Source organism: Dendrobates tinctorius, unplaced genomic scaffold (genome assembly GCF_039654945.1).
Source record: "Dendrobates tinctorius isolate UK_male_01 unplaced genomic scaffold, ASM3965494v1 ptg000089l, whole genome shotgun sequence".
Classification (NCBI taxonomy): domain Eukaryota; kingdom Metazoa; phylum Chordata; class Amphibia; order Anura; family Dendrobatidae; genus Dendrobates; species Dendrobates tinctorius.
The window spans coordinates 10,597,127-10,618,323 of NW_027361757.1; the positions used below are offsets into that span (position 1 = coordinate 10,597,127).

General features: G+C 44.7%; 1 protein-coding gene across 3 annotated transcripts in view; it reads left to right on the forward strand.

Moving 5' to 3' along the window:
- Positions 1-10,232, forward strand: part of ANAPC16 (anaphase promoting complex subunit 16) — a 33,441-nt gene extending 23,209 nt beyond the window's left edge. For 2 of the 3 annotated variants that reach the window (XM_073585805.1, XM_073585803.1), the window contains exons 3-4: positions 3,445-3,519; positions 9,748-10,232. In XM_073585805.1, the coding sequence (XP_073441906.1) occupies positions 3,445-3,519; positions 9,748-9,884 (212 nt within the window). In that variant the 3' untranslated portion in view covers positions 9,885-10,232. The remainder of the gene's footprint in view (positions 1-3,444; positions 3,520-9,747) is intronic. The other variant, XM_073585804.1, reaches the window with a different exon arrangement.
- The last annotated feature ends 10,965 nt before the right edge of the window (positions 10,233-21,197 follow it).

Below are 21,197 nucleotides of genomic sequence, written 5' to 3' on the forward strand. Positions count from 1 at the left end.
CCTCCCTTTGATGTGAGCTCCGGCAGTGAGCCCACATCTTTTCCGAGACATGTCAGCTGTTTTGAACAGCTGACGTGCTCGGAACCACCCGCAGCTATTAACTCGTTAAATGCAGCTATCAAACTCTTGACAGCGGCATTTAACACGCTTGTAGCCAGCGCACTGGCAATCCACCCTTCGGTGACCCCTGTCATGTGATCGTGGGTCACCGATGAGATGGCATGACAACCAGAGGTCTCCTTGCCTGTTGGTCGGCGCTCATAGCAAGTAAGCAATTCTGCTACATACAGGCAATCTGATTATCGCCTGTATGGAGCAGAGCCTATAGGGTTATGGCAGCCCCCGTTCAAAATAAAACAAAAATATCAAACATACACATATTTGGTATCGCCACGTTCACAATCGCCCGATCTATCAATATAACGAGAAAAAAAGTCGCCGCAACATTGCATTAAAACACAGTAACGGACGATCAAAAGATCTTATTTGCACCAAAATGATATTATTAAAAACTACAGCTCAGCACGCCAAAAATAAGCCCTCACCCAACGCGAGATCACAAAAAATGGAGACGCTACGGGTATCGGAAAATGGCGCAGTTTTATTTATTTTTTAACAAACTTTGGAACTTTTTCACCACTTAAATAAAAAAAACCTAGACATGTTTGGTGTCTATCAACTCGTAATGACCTGAAGAATCATAATGGCAGGTCAGTTTTAGCATTTATTGAGCATAGCAAAAAAGCAAAACAAAAAAGAGTTGTGAAATTGCACTTTTTTGTTGCAATTTCACCGCACTTGGAATTTTTTTCCCCATTTTCCAGTACTCGACATGCTAAAACCGATTGCGTCATTCAAAAGTACAACTCGTCCCACAAAAGAAGGGGCGCAAAAAATGAAAACACGAAAATACCGCCGGTCATGAAGGGGTTAAATTAAAGGTGGCAGTGTGTGTGGAAAAGCATGGCAGCTACAGTACAAAATGTGATTGGCCTAGCTTGCATTTATATTGGATGCGAACATGATGATAAGCAGCTGCCATACGGCATCGGCTGCACTGATCTCCTGGAGAGAATAATATGAGCCATCTTGAAATCCTATTAAGTCAGCACAAGAGGCCATTAAACCAACCCTGCCAACTTTTTAACAAGTTTGGAAACAAGGAAAGTGGTAGGAAGAAAGGATCCGAGCACTTTAGCGTTCGTTCACGTGTCATTCTGCTCCCAGTGCTTGTGCTAAATGTAACTAGCGGCTCCCTCTAACATGGCTGAGACAAGAGCACTAGTTTTTTTACCTCAGCTAGGTAATAGAATTATGGAAGCTACAATTATGGATAACTATATACAACTGGGATATTAGGAAAACCAGATAGGGTAAGGTAGAGGAAGTAAAACAGAGTGCAAGTTGCTTGTTCACCACTAGAGGGCACTGTTGGCTTTCATAGAACTTTCATAGACTCACTAGGGAAGAGAGGCGGAGGATGCAGGCGGCTCCGCAGATCAGCGCATTCTCTAAATAGTGAACTTTGCTAAATGAGACAGAGGATTTCTCCCTTCAATGTTTATAATAAACTACTCGGTCAACCACCTTCTTAAATACCATGTTCCTCAGTGTAAAATAAAAATGGCATCTACTCGTGTTCCAGCGATGCCTGTGCTGGGTCTCCCGGAGCTCATGTAATACTGCTATGCCACGGAAGCACTGCAGCCAATCAGCGGCCCTGACGGGCTGTGGTTCTCAAACTTCCTTTGAACATTGAAAGTTTGTCCGAAGGAAGTGTGAGAGAAGCCGTCCATTAGTGGCCGCTGATTGGCTGCAGTGCCTCCGTGGCATAGCAATATTATGTGAGTGACGGAGACCCTGCACAGACATCACTGGAACAGCACCGGAGCGGGAGGCATCTGGTATTTTTATTTTACACTGGAGAATATAATGTTTAAGAAGATTTTGTCCGAGTTGTGCAAAGCCACTGAAAGAGTAATTATTTCCAAATATCGTGGAGAGGAGCTTTATTTCTGAACAAAGAGCTATGGATACTCGTTCAGCGCGTTCGGCATTCTAAAATATCTGTTGGGGTTGAGGAAAATGTAGACAATAAAACCACGATCCTTTGGTGAAGCTCCCACTAGATCTTGATCACAGTGGACCAATGGGAGGCACAGATCGGAGTACGGTGAGAGTCATTTATTTTGTTTGTCGCCTCTCTGGGCCCGCTACTGAAGGGCTCCCCAGAAAGGACACTTGTTTCTTCTTAGGCTGGTTTTACACTTACCGCATTTATTGCGGCCCGTTTCTGCGGATCGCCGTGTTTTGTTTTTTTTTCCCAATACTATGTAAATAGTATTGGGAAAAAAAACGGCGGTACGCAAAACCGAAAGTCATGGTGCGCCGCAAAAACAAACTTCCGTTTGTTTTTGCGGCTCCATTGACTTTCAGTGGAGGCCGTGTCCGTAAGCCGTGAAAAAAGATCGAGCAAGCTCAATCTTTTTTCACGGCCGTACTGCACACGGCGTACCCTGGAATTTTTGCGCGCCGATATTGGGGCCGCAAAATCACGTCAAGTGCAAGAGCAGCCTTATTCGATGTCCTGTAAAGGAACAAAGCACCCATGTGTGCCACGCCTCAGTAGATTGGAGCACGGACCACATGTTTGTGGTTTGCACACTTGTAATCATGTGCCCCCTAGTCTCATCTGGCTTCTATGAATAGATGAGGTGTGATAATAGTCGGGTGAGAATAGTCGGCACATAATCACAGCTGTGCAAATCAGATGCATGCGGTGATGTGAGCGTTCTCTCGCTAAGGGCATACAGTGGATACTGCAGTCACGTAGTGATAACTTGCTGATCATGGGAGCCTCCACTGATCCTGAGAATGAGGATTTGAGGTGCCACATCACAATGGAGAAATGGTCTTTCATGTGCTCCACCGCTACATTCATTGTCTATGGTACTGGTAGAGGTTGCAAAGTGCTGTACTCTGTATTTCCAGTAGTCCTATAGACAATGAATGGAGCGGCGTCGGGGGAACCTGCTACCTCTGCTCCGTGATGTCAGAGGCACTACTCCTATGCGGTCCGGCCTTGTGATGCTGCCGGACGAGAGAGTGTTTGTGATTTGTGGGACCGTGTACTTAGAAGGTTCAGGACAGTCCAGTAATTAACTTTATTATTGGCCTTTAAGCTGGAGCCCTGTAACTGCAGGCGTAATACAAATTACCCAGACCCTCATGGTTGATAGGAGTGTTAGTGGCCACTGATCAGTATATTGCACCGTGCAATCTCCTTCATATCGTTTTGGGTGGTGTTTTTGCATACTGTGGAGTATTTGTTTATAACGTCCTTTTATCTGTAATTATAAGGAGATTTGATCCCATTTTCTGTGATACACTGTACTACAGATACAAGGATATTTGTAGCTTTGTGATTTCCCCTCTTGTCTGCAGATGGCTCGGAGCGATTCCTATGTGAATCTGTGTTCAGTTATCAGGTGGCATCAACCCTGAAGCAAGTAAAGCATGGTAAGTAATGAATGCAAGTCACATCTGTATTGCAGGAAACCGTACCACGTCCTACAGGTAATGTGCATGCTGGTGCTGAGACTTAAGGCCCCGTCACACATAACGACTCACCAGCGATCCCGACAACGATATCAACGTGTCAGGATCGTTGGTGAGTCGCTATGTGATCGCTGGTGAGCTGTCAAACAGGCAGCTTCACCAGCGATCAGCACAGCGACGCCGAGCGCGCGGTGTCGCTGTGTTCTTTAGTTACCAGCGCGCTGATGCAGGGAGCTGGTAACTAACGTACACATCGGGTATCCAAGGGACGCACGTACCCGATGTGTACGTTGGAGACCAGCGACCAAAGAAAAGTCCTGGTCTCTCCTACAGCAATCTGCGATACCGGCAGGGGAGCCGGTCGCTGATCGCTGTCACACACAGCGATCTTGCTGGTGAGATCGCTGTTGTCTCACAAAACTTGTGACTCGGCAGCGATCTCGCTAGCGAGATCGCTGTGTGTGACGGGGCCCTTAGCTTCTGAACCATCCCTCCTCCCTCAGTGTAAAATGTGACTCTTCATTTCTGTCCTCCGGTCTGAGATTGATGCCATGTTTGCTTCATGTCCATAATGGCCACTGCCATGTGAAGTCCCAGCGCTGATGATGACAGTGTCGCGTCCACCCCAAAGCAGAGAATGGCCCAGGAGGACCGGTTTCCACAGCGCTCCCCATGCATTTACAGTGGCCATTGAAGATTTGAAGTTCACAGGGCTCCAATCTCAAAACAGAGGACATTAGTACTAGTGACATACATACAGTCAAGTTTAATGGTCACCCCACCGATCATTGCTGTTATCTCCAGCGGCGGCCTGCAGATGTACCTGTTCAATTGAGCTGAGCAGCACAGATGTGTGTAATGTGCAGCGGCTTGGATACCTCAGCTCAGTCCCTGTGTCATTCAGTATGGGCTGATTGTATATCTCCACTATTTAATATCTATTCAGTTAGATGTAAGTAACTGGCCATGTGCAGACACCCTCTCCACCAATGAAGAGAGCTGTATTTCCCTTGTGTTCTGGATTGCTCGGGGCCGCAGCTCTCCCACCCCCAACAATCTCACACTTTTATGGAATGTGAATCCATTAGATAATACATCTTAGTGGTTAGAATACTTATCTCTTCTCTGAATCTGTGATAACTTGTAGCTAGATGAGGGGCTGGGACCCCTACTGATCACTAGAATGGCTGGCGTCTCTAATGCCCATCGTCTTGTGCCTGTACACTTCCTCAGAGAGCAGCCACTTCTCTGGTCTGCTAGATACCATGAGCTGACACATTAGTACTAGGACTGGTTACAAATGAAAAATATGACAATCTGAGAGTTCAGTGGTTGATAATGGTAAAAGGTATCATCCACTGAGCACTGAGGACGCTCAGATTTTAATATTTTTCTATCTACTGGTTTGCAAAGATAATAATTTTCCTGGTTACAATCAGAGAGCCAGAAATCAATTCTAGTTATATTGCTCCTTATATTTTTTTCTTCCCTTGAGGGCAGCAATTTTAACACCTATCCTTGATGGCGACAATTAAATGGGAGCAGAGAAGACCTCGTCTCCAAACATTCACTTGTAAAGCTTTGTTCTTTGATTCCTGGGGCTAAAAGGATGTAAGTTGTGCATTTCCAGGGTTCAGTTTTCTGTAGCCACTGATTAGAGTAAGGGAACTCCCATGATAGTTATCACCAGAGGATGGATGTTTTCCCTGTCATCAATCATACAGATAGTATATTGTAGGTTTTTTTTTATATTTTGTCTTTTCTGCTGCTGCTGCTGCCATACCTTGATTTACTGATCACTGGTAGACTCGCTGATGACAGGTGGTATCTATTGACTGTAGATGATGCATGCAATGTACAGGAGCTGAGAGCTACACGTAACGCATCGGCTCTGGGTTTATAGGCGGATTATATTGCCAGAGATACAACTTTATTGAGCTTAAAATCTGCAGTACTGAGACATTCTAATATTTGCATTAAAATGAGCACGGTGAGATATAGGGGCAAATCTATTAAACTCTCATTCTTAGGCAGTGTAGACTTAAATTTGGGGCAAGACTGTTTAGTTTATCAATCATTTGTGGTGTTTGGTACATTTGGTGCATATTTAGACTGTCCAGTCTACATTTACACTACCTACTGTGTGGCTACACAAATAAGACAGGGTCTTATATTATTTTTTGCTCTGAAAGATAGCTTAGGGCTCACTTTTTATTTTTTTCCATGAACAACAATCCACATATAGTCTTGAATAGAAAAATGCTTAGCTACTTACCGATAGCGGTGTTTTTCAGGAACACATGACAGCTCCACGAGAGGGGATCCGCCCTTCGGAGACAAGAAATCTACAGACACAAAAAGGGCGGCCCTCTCCCTCGCTTCAGTTGGATTACAGAGCATGAGAGGACCTCCCTGGTTAGTAGCAACTTATATATACATCCAATTAAATACTCTTCACACCCATGCCTAAGGTCTAACTCCTGAGGAAAAGGTGCTGATCCATACGTGAGAAAACGAAGAAAGGGAGGGAATGGAAAGGTGCTGTTGTGTGCTCCTGGAAAACACCGCTACCGGTAAGTAGCTAAGCATTTATTCGCCACGACAGCACCACAAGAGAATTACAGAGATGTAAAGAGCCTAGGGAGGGACAGCTGCCTCAAGCACCTTTCTCCCAAATGTGAGATCGGAGGAGTCGCCCAAATCCAACCTATAGTGTTTAAAGAACGTAGATGGAGAGGACTACGTAGCTGCCTTACAAATGTCCTCGATGGATACCTCCGAGCACTCTGTCCATGATGTCGCCACGTCCCGGGTGGAGTGTGCTCTTACGCCTTACGGAGCTTCTGCGCCACCTGCTGTATAAGCCAGAGAAATTGCCTCCCTAATCCACCTGGCTAAAGTGTTTCTGGACACCCTAAGCCCTTTCCTAACTCCCTTAAAGGAAACGAATAGGGATTTGTCCTTCTTCCAAGAGTCTATGGCCCTAATATAAGTAAGAAGACATCTTCTTACGTCTAGTGAGTGAAGTTTTTTCTCTGACTAGCTAACAGGGTTTGGGCAGAAGGAGGGAAGGACTATCTCTTGGGCAGATACAAGGGGTCTGGTCTTAGTATGACTGTCTTCTCTAAACTGAGTATACGGGGAGAGTCTAGAGAGAGCCTGCAGATCGCTAACCCTCCTGGCAGATGTCAGCACGACCAGTAGGGCAGTTTTGAAGGATAGGATCCTAATAGGGGCAGAATCAATAGGCTCAAACGGGGCTTCTGTTAAAGCTGATAGCACCAAGTTCAGATCCCAGGGGACTAGCTTCTTTTTAATGATGGGCCTAGATCTAGCCGCTGTCTTTATGAATCTGGATTCCCAGTAGTTGCTCACTAGGCTACAGTTGTATAATGCCCCTAGGGCTGAGACCTGGACTCTGAGCGTGTTTGTGGCCAGACCCATCTCCAACCCCTTCTGTAGAAACTCCAAAACCTGGTTAATACGGATTCTCTGACCAACCTCCGCCCCTGAGGCTGACAAGAATCTTTTCCAAATTTTGACGTAGATGTTTGTCGTGGAAGGTTTTCTGCTTTTTAATAGAGTGTTGACTAACGCCTGGGAGAAGCCTTTCCCACTCAGTATGGCCATCAGGGAGAGGAACGCCACATTCGGCACACTCCCTGTGTTTGGTCTTAGCGGAACTCTTTTGTCCCTGCTAAACTAGGAGAGAGGGAACATAAGGGGAGACAATACCTCACCTAGTGAACCTTCACTAAGATCACTTACCCCCTGCCTGTAGTAAGAGGTACCGTAGTCTGCGGGGGGTCCTTCTTAGCCAATGATGTGTCTCTGCGGCTTGAGGACCTGCCGGACTTATCCTTCTCCTTTTGGCTGGCTTTAGCTTCTGCAAGGCGGCTACTGCTACTGGACCGCCATTGGGAAGCTGAAGCGCGGGGATTTTCCTGTTGCGGGCGATCTGGCGATGCTGCTGCTTGCTCTGATGACTCCATTATGCGTAATGGCCTTAAAGCACCTGGATGCCTATGCAGCCCCCTTAAATAGCCGGCCTCCCTCCGACAGTACCTGCCCTGGATGAGGCCAGTAGGCGAATCCGGGTGGCCTGCCTGGTACTGTGATGCGTGTTGGGAACGGCCCCCCCGAACCACGCCCCCGCCGGGCGACGCTTGTCCGTGGCCCCCGGTATCCTCCCACCGGCGCCTACCCGGCCCAGCGTAGGAAGAGGCCCACGCCGCCGGTCCCACCGCGCATGCCCGGCCACGTCATCAGGGACCGCCCCCTTCCGACGCATCACAGCGGCTGCTCCCCGACAGCGGCGGGCACCCGCTGGGACCGCGCCGCCGGCCCCACCAGACGGAGGAGCACCCACCCCGGATGCCGCCAGCAGGCCCCATCCCGAAGTAGGGAGGCCCCCGCGCATGTACTTACCGGTACACATGGCAATGGGCCACCTAAAGTCAGCCCTCCCCCTGGAGGGTGCTTTGCCCTGCTGCCACCTCACCAACAGTTCCCCTGCCGTGGGTGCTTCTAGGATACTGGGCAAGCCGCGGCAGGGACCATCCCGCTGCCTGACCCGACCTGCCGGCCCTGGGAATCATCTTCCGACGGAGATATGTCTGAAGAGGTTCGCCTGTCAGGGACAGGAAACCAAACTGAAGCGAGGGAGAGGGCCGCCCTTTTTGTGTCTGTAGGTTTTCTGTCCCCGAAGGGCGGATCCCCTCTAGTGGTGCTGTCGTGGCGACTGAATAAAGAAACATTTATTCAAATAAAATCATGTCATCACACACTGCACATACACGTGTATACACACACACACACTGCACATACGGTGCATACCAGCCCGTCTCCTCTTCAGTTCCTATAGGACCTTTGGTGAAATCTCAGTCAGAAAAGCAGTCTTAACCTCAGAATAGAAATGCTGAAGACCCTTAAGGTACTGTCACACTTAGCGATGTACCAGCGATCCCGACCAGCGATATGACGCGGTCAGGATCGCTGGTGCATCGCTAAGTGGTCGCTAGTGAGCTGCCACACAGGCAGATTTCACCAGCGACATCGCAGGGATCGGGGGTCGCTACTTACCTGTCAGACAAGGCGATCCTGACGTCCTCCCGCCTGCGTCCACGCGTCGCTCGTCTCCACAGCAGGAAGCTGACGACGAGAATCGGTCCAGGACGTTCTCGCGCGATCAGCGATAACCAGCGGGGGAGCGGTCGGAGGTGAGTATCAGACATAGCGATATCGCTAGCAATATCGCTATAACCAGTGACGTTATAGCGATATTGCTAGCGATATCGCTTAGTGTGACAGGCCCTTTAGAGTGGTGTTCCTGAGAAATTGCCCAGATTCCCTCCCCCCAACACTGACCCTACATAGCAGCCTGTCTCCTCTATAGTTCCTCTAGACTCCTGCAGCTAAAGGATTTCGGTGACCTCATAGCCACATGACCATGATGTCACAAAGGTCCTCAAGAAGTTTTAACCTGAAATGCTGGGGGCTCTGAGCAATTGACTGGCTTGCTCACCCGGCCTCGCTCGCACACAAAAAAGCATCAGTCCTGACTGTAACTAGGGCTTATTTTTTGGGGTAGGCCTTATATTTCTTGCATACTCTAAAAATTCTGTAAACTCATGCTGTCTTATTATAGGGGTAGGTCTTATGTTTGGGGAAGCACAGTATTAATTGGCATTGCGTCAAAAATTTGAGCCAAAATGTTTTTATAACTAAACATCGAGTTGTGCCTATATTTTGTAATTTTACTTATTTTTTTTCCTCATGCTTATGTATCATAATTCTGGCGTGGAAGTTTTGATGAATTTTTTCTTTTATTTTGAGACATGTTATGCAAAATTAAAACTGTTATTTACAGCTAAGCCATTCATGTTGGAAGGTTCTACAAACTATCCACCTTCTTAATAATCATATTTGCTCCTGATCGGAGTCAAATGTCACGTGCGTTCCCACCGTCTCCTCTAAAGAGTCCATGTAGACACTTCTAACTTTTTTAATTGCTCAGTTTGTCTCTAGCTTATGAACATCTTGTTCATGTCACTATGTGTCCACAGATAAGACTACGGTTAGTCAGGGGCTGTGATTCCTGACGATCCTCCGCAAGGATGACCTGAAGTCCTAGAGCAACCTTGAGAGACAGAGTATGATCCTGTTCTAATTGCAGTAACATTTGTTTAGGTCTAATCTTTTCAGATCAACAAGTGTCCCGAATGGAGAAGTTGGCCGGATTAGTGGAGGAGCTGGAGGCCGATGAGTGGAGATACACACCAATCGAACAGCTCCTGGGCTTTACACCTTCTTCAGGGGGAAAATAACCTACAGACCACGGTCACCCAAGTCTGACAATTCAAACAAGATAAACTCTATGGTTTTTGGATGCAGCCTTACTAAAAGGGCTTATTAATATTGTGTATTGTGTGTCCAGTTGTTCTTGAAAACAGTGATATATTACATCGCGGCCTTTTGGAAACCGTAGAGTGTCTAGAAATAGACACTTGTTGAACACTTCCACGATTTGTACCTTAGCTGTAAAGGAACAGGGAAAAATGTTTACAGATTTCAATACATTAACAACCTATTTTTTTATGTGCAATGTAATGCTGCAGTTTTGTTTTGGTTTTTATTTTTACCTTATTTTCTAAAATAAAAATGAGTAACGGTTACCTTTTCATTTCTGTCTTGATTATGAGTAACGATAAGAAAAATGTAATGTTAGTAGGAAAAAACAAAAGTGTAATTAGAAAGCCAGTGACCAAATAATAGCGGTATTTATTGACTTCATGTAACGTTTGATGATAACTTTTAAGGGTATGTTTCCACGGTCAGTAAACGCTGCGGGCTGGACGCTGCGTACATCCGCAGCTTCCAATCCATAGCGGCCAGATGTTACAGAATAATGGATGGGATTTCATTAAGTAAAGAAAGTGTAGTCAGCTTACCCGTCTGCAATGTAATCCCCAAGCCTGCCAACGCCCAGCACGGATTGTGGTGAGCATCCACATCAATTAGGAACAAGAGAGAGGAAAAAAAAATGATCCAGCTTGAGACAGAGGCGGCTGCAATTTTACAAAGCTTTATTGGACAACTTAAAAATATGTTGATTCTTTAAAAATCTCTCCATAGCAAACACCAAGCACACCAGTGAGGGGGATTTTTTTTCTCGGGATTTCATTAAATCCCAACTCCACTTTGCGTGCAGGGACGCCTCCGGCATCCCTGCATACACACACATGCGGCGCATCTTTTCCAGCCCGCAGCATGTCTATATATCTTGCAGAGACTGTCAATCTCCGCAAGATAGTCACCTGTACGATGTATAGGACGCGGTGATTCCGTATGTTCAATGAAGACATGCAGAATCACCTGCGTTCAAAAGCCAGCAGCGCTTTGGACGGAGCGGACATGTGCTGCGTCCAAAGCGCTGCCTAATACTGACCATGGGAACATACCCTAATTATACATGTTTGATTCTTAATACCATTAATGCTGTAGATGTTTTTTCATCCACTTTCCAAAATTCTCATCTGCACCAATAATTTGTCTTTCACCTATTAAGCCTAACAATTTTTATTAAGAGAAAAATGTGTTATATTATACAGTGCTCAGCATAAATGAGTACACCCATTTTGAAAAGTGAGATTTGAATCAGTATCTCACTGGACACCTGAACAATTTCTCAAATTTTGACGACTGCGTTTCATAGAACATATTTTAAACCCATAATATGAGAGTAAGGATAATATATCTTTCTTTACAAAATAATTAGTTTCACGCCAATTAGTTGATGCAAAAATGAATACACCCCACATGAAAAACTACTGCACTTAGCATTTTGGATGACCTGTGTGATTTTTAAGCTAAGCACAAAGTCTTCTAGGCATAGAATGAACAAGTTGCACCAGCTATCTTTTTCCATTCTTTAACCCCTTCCTGACATGAGACGTACTATCCCGTCCACGGTACCCGGGCCCGTATGACCGGGGACGGGATAGTACGTCTACCGCGATCAGCGGCGCCCACGTGGTGAGCGCCGCTGATCGCGGCCGGGTGTCAGCTGATTATCACAGCTGACACCCGGCACAATGTGTCAGGGGCGGTCACGGACCGCCCCCGACACGTTAACCCCTTGCACACCGCGATCAAACGCGATCGCGGTGTACCGGGAGTTAAAGGGAAGCATCGGCAGGGAGGGGGCTCCCTCCGTGCTTCCCTGAGCCCCCCACGGCAGCGCAATGTGCAGCGCTGCTGCGGGGGACTCCTATCCTCCAGGCCCCCGAATCCAAGATGGCGACGGGGGCCTTCGGGGGCCTGGGGAAGCTGGCTTCCTCAGTGCCTGCAAAGCGCAGGCATGAGGAAGCCTTGTGCACTGCCTGTGACAGATTGCTGATCTGTCACAGTGATCTGTGATGTGACAGATCAGCGATCTGTCACAGGACAGTGATGTCCCACCTGGGACTATGTAATAAAGTAAAAAAAAAGTGTAAAAATAAATTAAAAAAATCGCCAAATAAATTAGTAAAAAAAAAAAAAAATATTCCCCAATAAATTCATTTTTTTAAAATAATAATAAAAAAAAACAATAAATTTACACATATTAGGTATCGCCGCGTCCGTAACGACCTGCCCTATAAAACTGTCCCATTAGTTAACCCCTTTAGCGAACCCCTTAAAAAATAAAAACAAAAAACGAAGCAAAAAATAATGATTTATTATCATACCGCCAAACAAAAAGTGCAATAACGCGCGATCAAAAAGACGCATATAAATATCCATGGTACCGCTGAAAACGTCATCTTGTCCCGCAAAAAACAAGCCGCCACACAGCCTCATCAGCGAAAAAATAAAAAAGTTATAACTCGCAGAATAAAGCGATGCAAAAATAATTATTTTTTATATAAAATAGTTTTCATTGCATAAAACCGACAAAAACATAAAAAAACGACCTAAATGAGGTATCGCTGTAACCGTACTGACCCGAAGAATAAAACCGCTTTATCAATTTTACCGCACGCGGAACGGTGTAAACGCACCCCCCCCAAAAGAAATTCATGAAAAGCTGGTTTTTGTTCATTCTGCGTCCCAAAAATCGGAATAAAAAGCGATCAAAAAATTTCACGTGCCCGAAAATGGTACCAATAAAAACGTCAACTCGTCCCGCAAAAAATAAGACCTCACATGACTCGGTGGGTCAAAATACGGAAAAATTATAGCTCTAAATATGTGGTGATGCAAAAACTATTTTTACAATAAAAAGCGTCTTTTAGCGTGCGACAGCCGCCAAACATAAAAACCGCCATAAATAGTAAATCAAACCCCCCGTTATCACCCCTTTAGTTAGGGAAAAATAATAAAATAAAAAAAATGTATTTATTTCCATTTTTCCATTAGGGTTAGGGCTAGGGTTAGGGCTAGGGGTGTGTTGGGGTAGGGTTAGGGTAGGGTTAGGGTTAGGGCTAGGGTTAGGGTTAGGGCTAGGGCTAGGGGCGTGTTGGGGTTCGGGTTGGAGTTAGAATTGGGGGTTTCCACTGTTTGGGCACATCAGGGGCTCTCCAAATGCAACATGGCGTCTGATCTCAATTCCAGCCAATTCTGAGTTGAAAAAGTCAAATGGTGCTCCTTCCCTTCCAAGCTCTGCTATGCGCCCAAACAGTGTTTTACCCCCTCATGTAGGGTATCAGCCTACTCAGGACAAATTGCAAAACAATTTTTGGGGTCCAATTTCTCCTGTTACCCTTAGGAAAATAAAAAATTGGGGGCAAAAATATCATTTTTGTGGAAAAAAATGATTTTTTTATTTTCACGTCCGATTGTTATAAACTTCTGTGAAGCACTTGGGGGTTCAAAGTGCTCACCACACATCTAGATAAGTTCCGTGGGGGGTCTAGTGTCCAAAATGGGGTCACTTGTGGGGAGTTTCAATAGTTTAGGTACATCAGGGGCTCTCCAAACGCACATGACACCCGCAGACCATTACATCAAAGTCTGCATTCCAAAACGTCACTGCTTCCCTTCCGAGCCCCGACGTGTGTCCATACAGTAGTTTTCTCCCACATATGGGGTGTCAGCGTACTCAGGACAAATTGGACAACAACTTTTGGGGTCCAATTTCTCCTGGTACCCTTGGGAAAATAAAAAAAATGGTGACTAAAAGATCATGTTTGTGGAAAAAATACGAATTTTTTATTTTCACGCCCGGGCGTTGTAAACTTCTGTGAAGCACTGGGGGGGTCAAAGTGCTCACCACACATCTAGATAAGTTCCTTAGGGGGTCTAGTTTACAAAATGGTGTCATTTGTGGGGGGTTTCCACTGTTTAGGTACATTAGGGGCTCTCCAAAGGCAACATGACACCCGCAGACCATTCCATCAAAGTCTGCATTCCAAAACGTCACTACTTCCCTTCCGAGCCCTGACGTGTGCCCATACAGTAGTTTTCTCCCACATATGGGGTAGCAGCGTACTCAGGACAAATTGGAAAACAACTTTTGGGGTCCAATTTATCCTGGTACCCTTGGGAAAATAAAAAAATGGTGACTAAAAGATCATGTTTGTGGAAAAAATACGAATTTTTTATTTTCACGCCCGGGCGTTGTAAACTTCTGTGAAGCACTGGGGGGTCAAAGTGCTCACCACACATCTAGATAAGTTCCTTGGGGGGTCTAGTTTACAAAATGGTGTCATTTGTGGGGGGTTTCCACTGTTTAGGTACATTAGGGGCTCTCCAAAGGCAATATGACACCCGCAGACCATTCCATCAAAGTCTGCATTCCAAAACGTCACTACTTCCCTTCCGAGCCCCGACGTGTGCCCATACAGTAGTTTTCTCCCACATATGGGGTATCAGCATACTCAGGACAAATTGGACAACAACTTTTGGGGTCCAATTTCTCCTGGTACCCTTGGGAAAATAAAAAAATGGTGACTAAAAGATCATGTTTGTGGAAAAAATATGAATTTTTTATTTTCACGCCCGGGTGTTGTAAACTTCTGTGAAGCACTGGGGGGGTCAAAGTGCTCACCACACATCTAGATAAGTTCCTTAGGGGGTCTAGTTTCCAAAATGGTGTCATTTGTGGGGGGTTCCACTGTTTTGGTACATCAGGAGTTTTCCAAACGCGACATGGTGTCCGATCTCAATTCCAGCCAAAAACGTCAAATGGCGCTGCTTCCCTTCCGAGCTCTGCCATGCCCCCAAATAGTGGTTTACCCCCACATGTGGGGTATCAGCGTACTCAGGACAAATTGCACAATAACTTTTAGGGTCCTGTTACCCTTGGAAAAATAAGAATTGAGGGTGAAAAGATCATTTTTGTGGAAAAAATATGATTTTTTAATTGTATGGCTTTATGTTATAAACTTCTGTGAAGCCCATGGGGGTTCAAAGTTCTCACCACACATCTAGATAAGTTCCTTAGGGTGTCTAGTTTCCAAAATGGTGTCATTTGTGGGGGGTTTCCACTGTTTTGGTACATCAGGGGTTTTCCAAACGCGACATGGTGTCCGATCTCAATTCCAGCCAAAAACGTCAAATGGCGCTGCTTCCCTTCCGAGCTCTGCCATGCCCCCAAATAGTGGTTTACCCCCACATGTGGGGTATCAGCGTACTCAGGACAAATTGCACAATAACTTTTAGGGTCCTGTTACCCTTGGAAAAATAAGAATTGAGGGTGAAAAGATCATTTTTGTTGAAAAAATATGATTTTTTAATTGTATGGCTTTATGTTATAAACTTCTGTGAAGCCCATGGGGGTTCAAAGTTCTCACCACACATCTAGATAAGTTCCTTAGGGGGTCTAGTTTCCAAAATGGTGTCATTTGTGGGGGGTTTCCACTGTTTTGATACATCAGGGGTTTTCCAAACGCGACATGGTGTCCGATCTCAATTCCAGCCCAAAACGTCAAATGGCGCTGCTTCCCTTCCGAGCTCTGCCATGCGCCCAAATAGTGGTTTACCCCCACATGTGGGGTATCAGCGTACTCAGGACAAATTGCACAATAACTTTTAGGGTCCTGTTACCCTTGGGAAAATAAAAATTGGGGTGAAAAGATCATTTTTGTGGAAAAAATATGATTTTTTAATTGTACCGCTGTACGTTATAAACTTCTGTAAAGCCCTTGTGGGTTCAAAGTTCTCACCACATATCTAGATAAGTTCCTTGGGGGGTCTAGTTTCCAAAATGGGGTCACTTGTAGGGGGTTTCCACTGTTTAGGTACATCAGGGACTCTCCAAATGTGACATGGCGTCCAATCTGAATTCCAGCCAATTTTGCATTGAAAAAGTCAAACGGCGCTCCTTCCATTCTGAGCTCTGCCATGCGCCGAAACAGTCGTTCCCCCCCACATATCAGGTATCTGCGTACTCAGGACAAATTGCACAATAACTTTTGCAGTTCAATTTCTCCTGTTACCCTTGGTAAAATAAAAAAAATTGAACCTGAAGTATTTTTTTTATGAAAAAAAGTTAGATGTTCATTTTTTTTTAAATATTCAAAAAAATTCCTGTGACGCACCTAAAGGGTTAATAAACTTCTTGAATGTGGTTTTGAGCACCTTAAGGGGTGCAGTTTTTAGAATGGTGTCACTTTTGTGTATTTTCTATCATATAGACCCCTCAAAGTGGCTTCAAATGTGATGTGGTCCTAAAAATAAAATGGTGTTGTAAAAATGAGAAATCGCTGGTCAACTTTTAACCCTTATAACTTCTTAACAAAAAAAAATTTTGGTTCCAAAATTGTGCTGATGTAAAGTAAACATGTGGGAAATGTTAGTTATCAAGTTTTTTGTGTGCCGTATCTCTGTGATTTAAGGGCATAAAAATTCAAAGTTGGAAAATTGCGAAATTTTCAAAATTTTCGCCAAATTTCCGTTTTTCTCACAAATAAACGCAAGTTATTTGAATGAAATTTTACCACTAACATGAAGTACAATATGTCACGAGAAAACAATGTCAGAATCACCGGGATCCATGGAAGCGTTCGAGAGTTATGACCTCATAAAGGTACAGTGGTCAGAATTGTAAAAATTGGCCCGGTCATGAACGTGCAAACCACCCTTGGGGGTGAAGGGGTTAAGATCGACGTATTTTAGAGCCATGATGCTCAACTTGTGTCTTCAGAATTCCCCATAGGTGTTTGATTGGGTTCAGATCAGAAGACATACTTGGCCATTGAGTCACTTTCACCCTGTTCTTCTGAAATGCAACAAATAGCAAGGCCATAAGTTGTGATTTATGCCAATAATCTCACAGTGCAGTTTTTGTGCTGAGGTTAATGCCAGAGACGGTTTGGAGCTATGGAGTCAGCAGAGCATTGGTGACTTTTTTTGTACTATGCTCCTTAGCACTTGGTGACTGCATGCTGTAACTTTCCATGGTCTCCACTTTGTGGTGAGGTTGCTGTGGTTCCTAAACGCTTCCAATTTTCCCTAATAACACAGTTGTTCATGGAAAATTTTGGTGGGATTAGCGAAGAAATTTCATAAAATGACATGTAATGGTGGTTCCTATTCCAGGACCAGGATCTAATACAGGAACTGTTTAGAACAACACATCCTTTCACAAATCTTTGTAAAGGTAGACTGCATGGCGAGGGGTTGGATATTATACACCTGTGGTATTCGGAATAAAACCAGAATTCAGTAAATAAGTCATAAGTCCCAATACCTTTTGTCAATCTGAACGTTCATGTATATGGTGGAATCGAGAGAGATCATGGTTCAGCTAATCTGTATGACCAACTGAACAAAATACACATTAACAAGAAAACATCATTAGTTTTCTGCAGACCACATGGATGAAATGTTAAACTCCTGGAACGCCTGGTCCACTCCCGTCTTATCCGCTATCTCTCAGAAAACTCTCTTCTCGACCCTCTCCAATCCGGTTTCCGCTCTTTACACTCCACTGAAACTGCCCTCACTAAAGTCTCTAATGATCTGCTAACAGCTAAATCAAATGGTCATTACTCCATGCTAATTCTCTTGGATCTCTCTGCAGCATTCGACACTGTGGATCATCAGCTCCTCCTCACTATGCTCCGTTCCATTGGCCTCAAGGATACCGTTCTCTCCTGGTTCTCCTCCTATCTCTCCGACCGCTCCTTTACTGTATCTTTTGCCGGTTCCTCCTCCTCTCATCTTCCCCTTACTGTTGGGGTCCCCCAAGGATCGGTTCTAGGTCCCCTCCTCTTCTCCTTGTACACTGCCCCTATTGGTCAAACAATCAGTAGATTTGGTTTCCAGTACCATCTCTATGCTGATGACACCCAATTATACGCTCCTTCTCCTGACATCACGCCAGCCTTTCTAGAAAACACCGGCGATTGTCTAAACGCTGTGTCTAATATCATGTCCTCACTATATCTGAAACTGAACCTGTCAAAGACTGAACTCCTGGTGTTTCCTCCCTCTACTAATGTACCTATACCCGACATTGCCATTTCTGTGTGTGGTTCCACTATTACTCCCCAGCAACAGGCCCGCTGTCTTGGGGTCATACTTGATTCCGAGCTTTCCTTTGCCCCCCACATTCGATCACTGGCTCGCTCTTGTCATCTGCACCTCAAAAACATTTCTTGAATTCGACCTTTTCTTACCTTTGACTCTGCAAAAACTCTTACTGTTTCTCTTATTCATTCTCGTCTCGACTATTGTAACTCTCTTCTAATCGGTCTCCCTCTTACCAAACTCTCCCCCCTCCAATCTGTCTTGAATGCTGCAGCCAGGATCATATTCCTCACCAATCGTTACACTGATGCCTCTACCTTGTGCCAGTCATTACACTGGCTACCCATCCACTCCAGAATTCAGTATAAACTTATTACCCTCACTCACAAAGCCCTCCATGGCTCAGCACCACCCTACATCTCCTCCCTTGTTTCAGTATACCACCCTACCCGCGCCCTCCGTTCTGCTGATGACCTGAGATTAGCATCCTCAATAGTCAGAACCTCCCACTCCCGTCTCCAAGACTTTACACGTGCCGCACCAATTCTTTGGAATGCACTTCCCAGGTCAATACGATTAGTCCCCAATCCCCACAATTTTAAGCGTGTCCTGAAAACGCATTTATTCAGACTGGCCTACCACCCCAACACATTAACCTAATCTATCCCTGTGTGGCAGAGCCAAAAGTTTTACCATAACCAGGTTCCCCGCATCATGTTCCCACATGCTTTATGCCTCCATTAGCCCTCTGTGTCTGTACTGTTACACACTTAACATTATGACTGGTCCATACAATCAGGGTAACTGTTACCACCCACCTTTCGTGTCTCCCTCTTTCCTCATAGACTGTAAGCTTGCGAGCAGGGCCCTCTTTCCTCTTGGTATGTGTTATAATCTACTGTATGTGATTATTGTTATGCTGTAATGTCTATTGTCTGTACAAATCCCCTCTGAAATGTAAAGTGCTGCGGAATATGTCGGCGCTATAAAAATAAAATTTATTATTATTATTATTAAATGTTTGTATTTCATAGCACAGTGCTAGACTTGCATACTTAAATAGGAAAAGTAATTTTATCAAGCTGTCCATAAATCATTAGTACAGGGGAATATTAAAAACTTTCGTCAAGGAAATCTACTTCCTTCCCTCCTTATGAGACACTTCCTCCTCCCTGCCTCCTGAACTTTTCATCCACACTGAAAAGGCAGCTCAGACATGACAGATCTCAGGATCACTATGGTGCCATGTGACAAAGCTTATACCCTATGGAATGAGGAGCAGAGTGAGGGAATGGGCAGAGTGAGACCATGAAAGGTCTTGTTAACCGTTCTAGCAAATCATTAACCTGAGACTAGAGATGGATTCACATCTACACCTATCAATACCGCTGTTTAATTTCCTCCATGCTGCTGCTGCTTTCTGTGTGCTAAAAAAGAAAAGAACAAGTCATATGATGACCAGAAAGTGTTATGCCTCATGTACACACATGACAGCTTATCCTGAAAAGCATCTTGAAAGTAAAGTTAACCTTTAAATTGGCCATTCATACAGGATAGTTGCCAGCAAAACGCTCATTCTAGAGACCGCTATTTTCCCTGATCTTCCCATGCATTCTTACAGCTAGTAAATGTTTATCCAATAAAGAAACAGCAGATAAACCACTGCAGACAAAAACTACTGGCAAAATAAAGGTTCAAGCATGTTAAAATCCAACATGCTAAAGCTTCTCTCCTCAGGATTCCCCCATACACCGTTCTCTAATGTGGTCTTGGCTGCTGTTGACTAATGACCTTGTGGCATAATCATTTTACTGTTTCACCAACATGTTCTGCAGTGCTTTGCCAACTTCACACACTGTCCCCAGGGAGGCTCACAACTTAGTTTTTATCAGTCACTATCTGGCTTTTGAATGTAGGAAAAAAGCCACATGAACATGGGGAGAACTTTATGCAGGTTTTGTCTTTGGCTGGAAATAAAGGGAACTTATGACTGATTACGCTATTAACTTGCAGATTTAGGGCTAAGCTGCGGGTTAATGCCGTTGTGAAGGTGTGCAGCCGCTGTACTGAATGTGTGGCACCAAGGAGAAAATTAACTTTACCTCTTCTCGAAGATGCTGGCTTTCAGTCATGCATCCGTGCCCGCAGCAATTTCAGTCACCGCTCACAGCACTGAGAGTAGCAGCTGTAAGCACATCCTGGCAGTGACTGACAGCTGACAGTGCCCTGGTGTGTTGTCTAAAAATGAGTGTCAGGGCATGCCTACAGCTGCCGCTCTGTGCTGTGAGCGGTGACTATAATTGCTCTGGACACGCCTACATGACTGAAAGCCGGCGGCTCCCGCAAGTAAATTTTCTCCCAGTTTCCGGCTTTGAGTACAGCGGCAAGGCAGCTGCATATCGTTATTAGCCTGCAGATTAAGCTTATAGAGCATTATCGGACATGTTCCCTTCAAACTCAGTACTGCAAAATAACAGTGCTAACCACTGATGCTCTGTCCTGCCAAAGAAATGGCAATGACAACAAAGGATCATGTGTTCTAGTACCATTCTGTTTTACCCCTTCTAAAATATATAGTCGGGTATATTAATTTTAATACTTAAAATGCTCCAGATTTGTCAGTCGTTCATGCTATACGGTAAATTGGCACACCTCTACTCCATTTTCTGACTTTACACCATGAGTTCTAATACAACTTTACACCTTGTCTATGTCCTCATCATCACATTTTCTACTTCATAAATTCCTGTAGTATTTATAAATATATGTGTGTATATATAGACCTTATTTTCCTGGCCGCAAAACCAGATTTATTTTTAGTCATTAAGGAACACTCGTATTCTGAAATAGATGATCTCCTCGTGCTTGCTTCTTTTAGAAATAATACCGCAACAGTAAGACTGAATAGAAAGGTTACCAAGGCATCTGCTTGAAGGAGGTGGGCAGAGCTCGAGTTCACCACTCCAAGGGGATGTGGGATTTTTTGCACAGATCTGCTAAACAGATCTCTATACATATTTCTAATAGAACATTATATTAATTTCTATGTGGCAAAATAAGAGTTAAAATAATATCTGAGAAGATTGCAGAACTACTTAGCAGGAAATACATCAATCAGGTCATGATGTTCACACCTGCGGAATATGCCCTACACATTGTGAAAAGTTTCTGCAAGTAAAATTAAA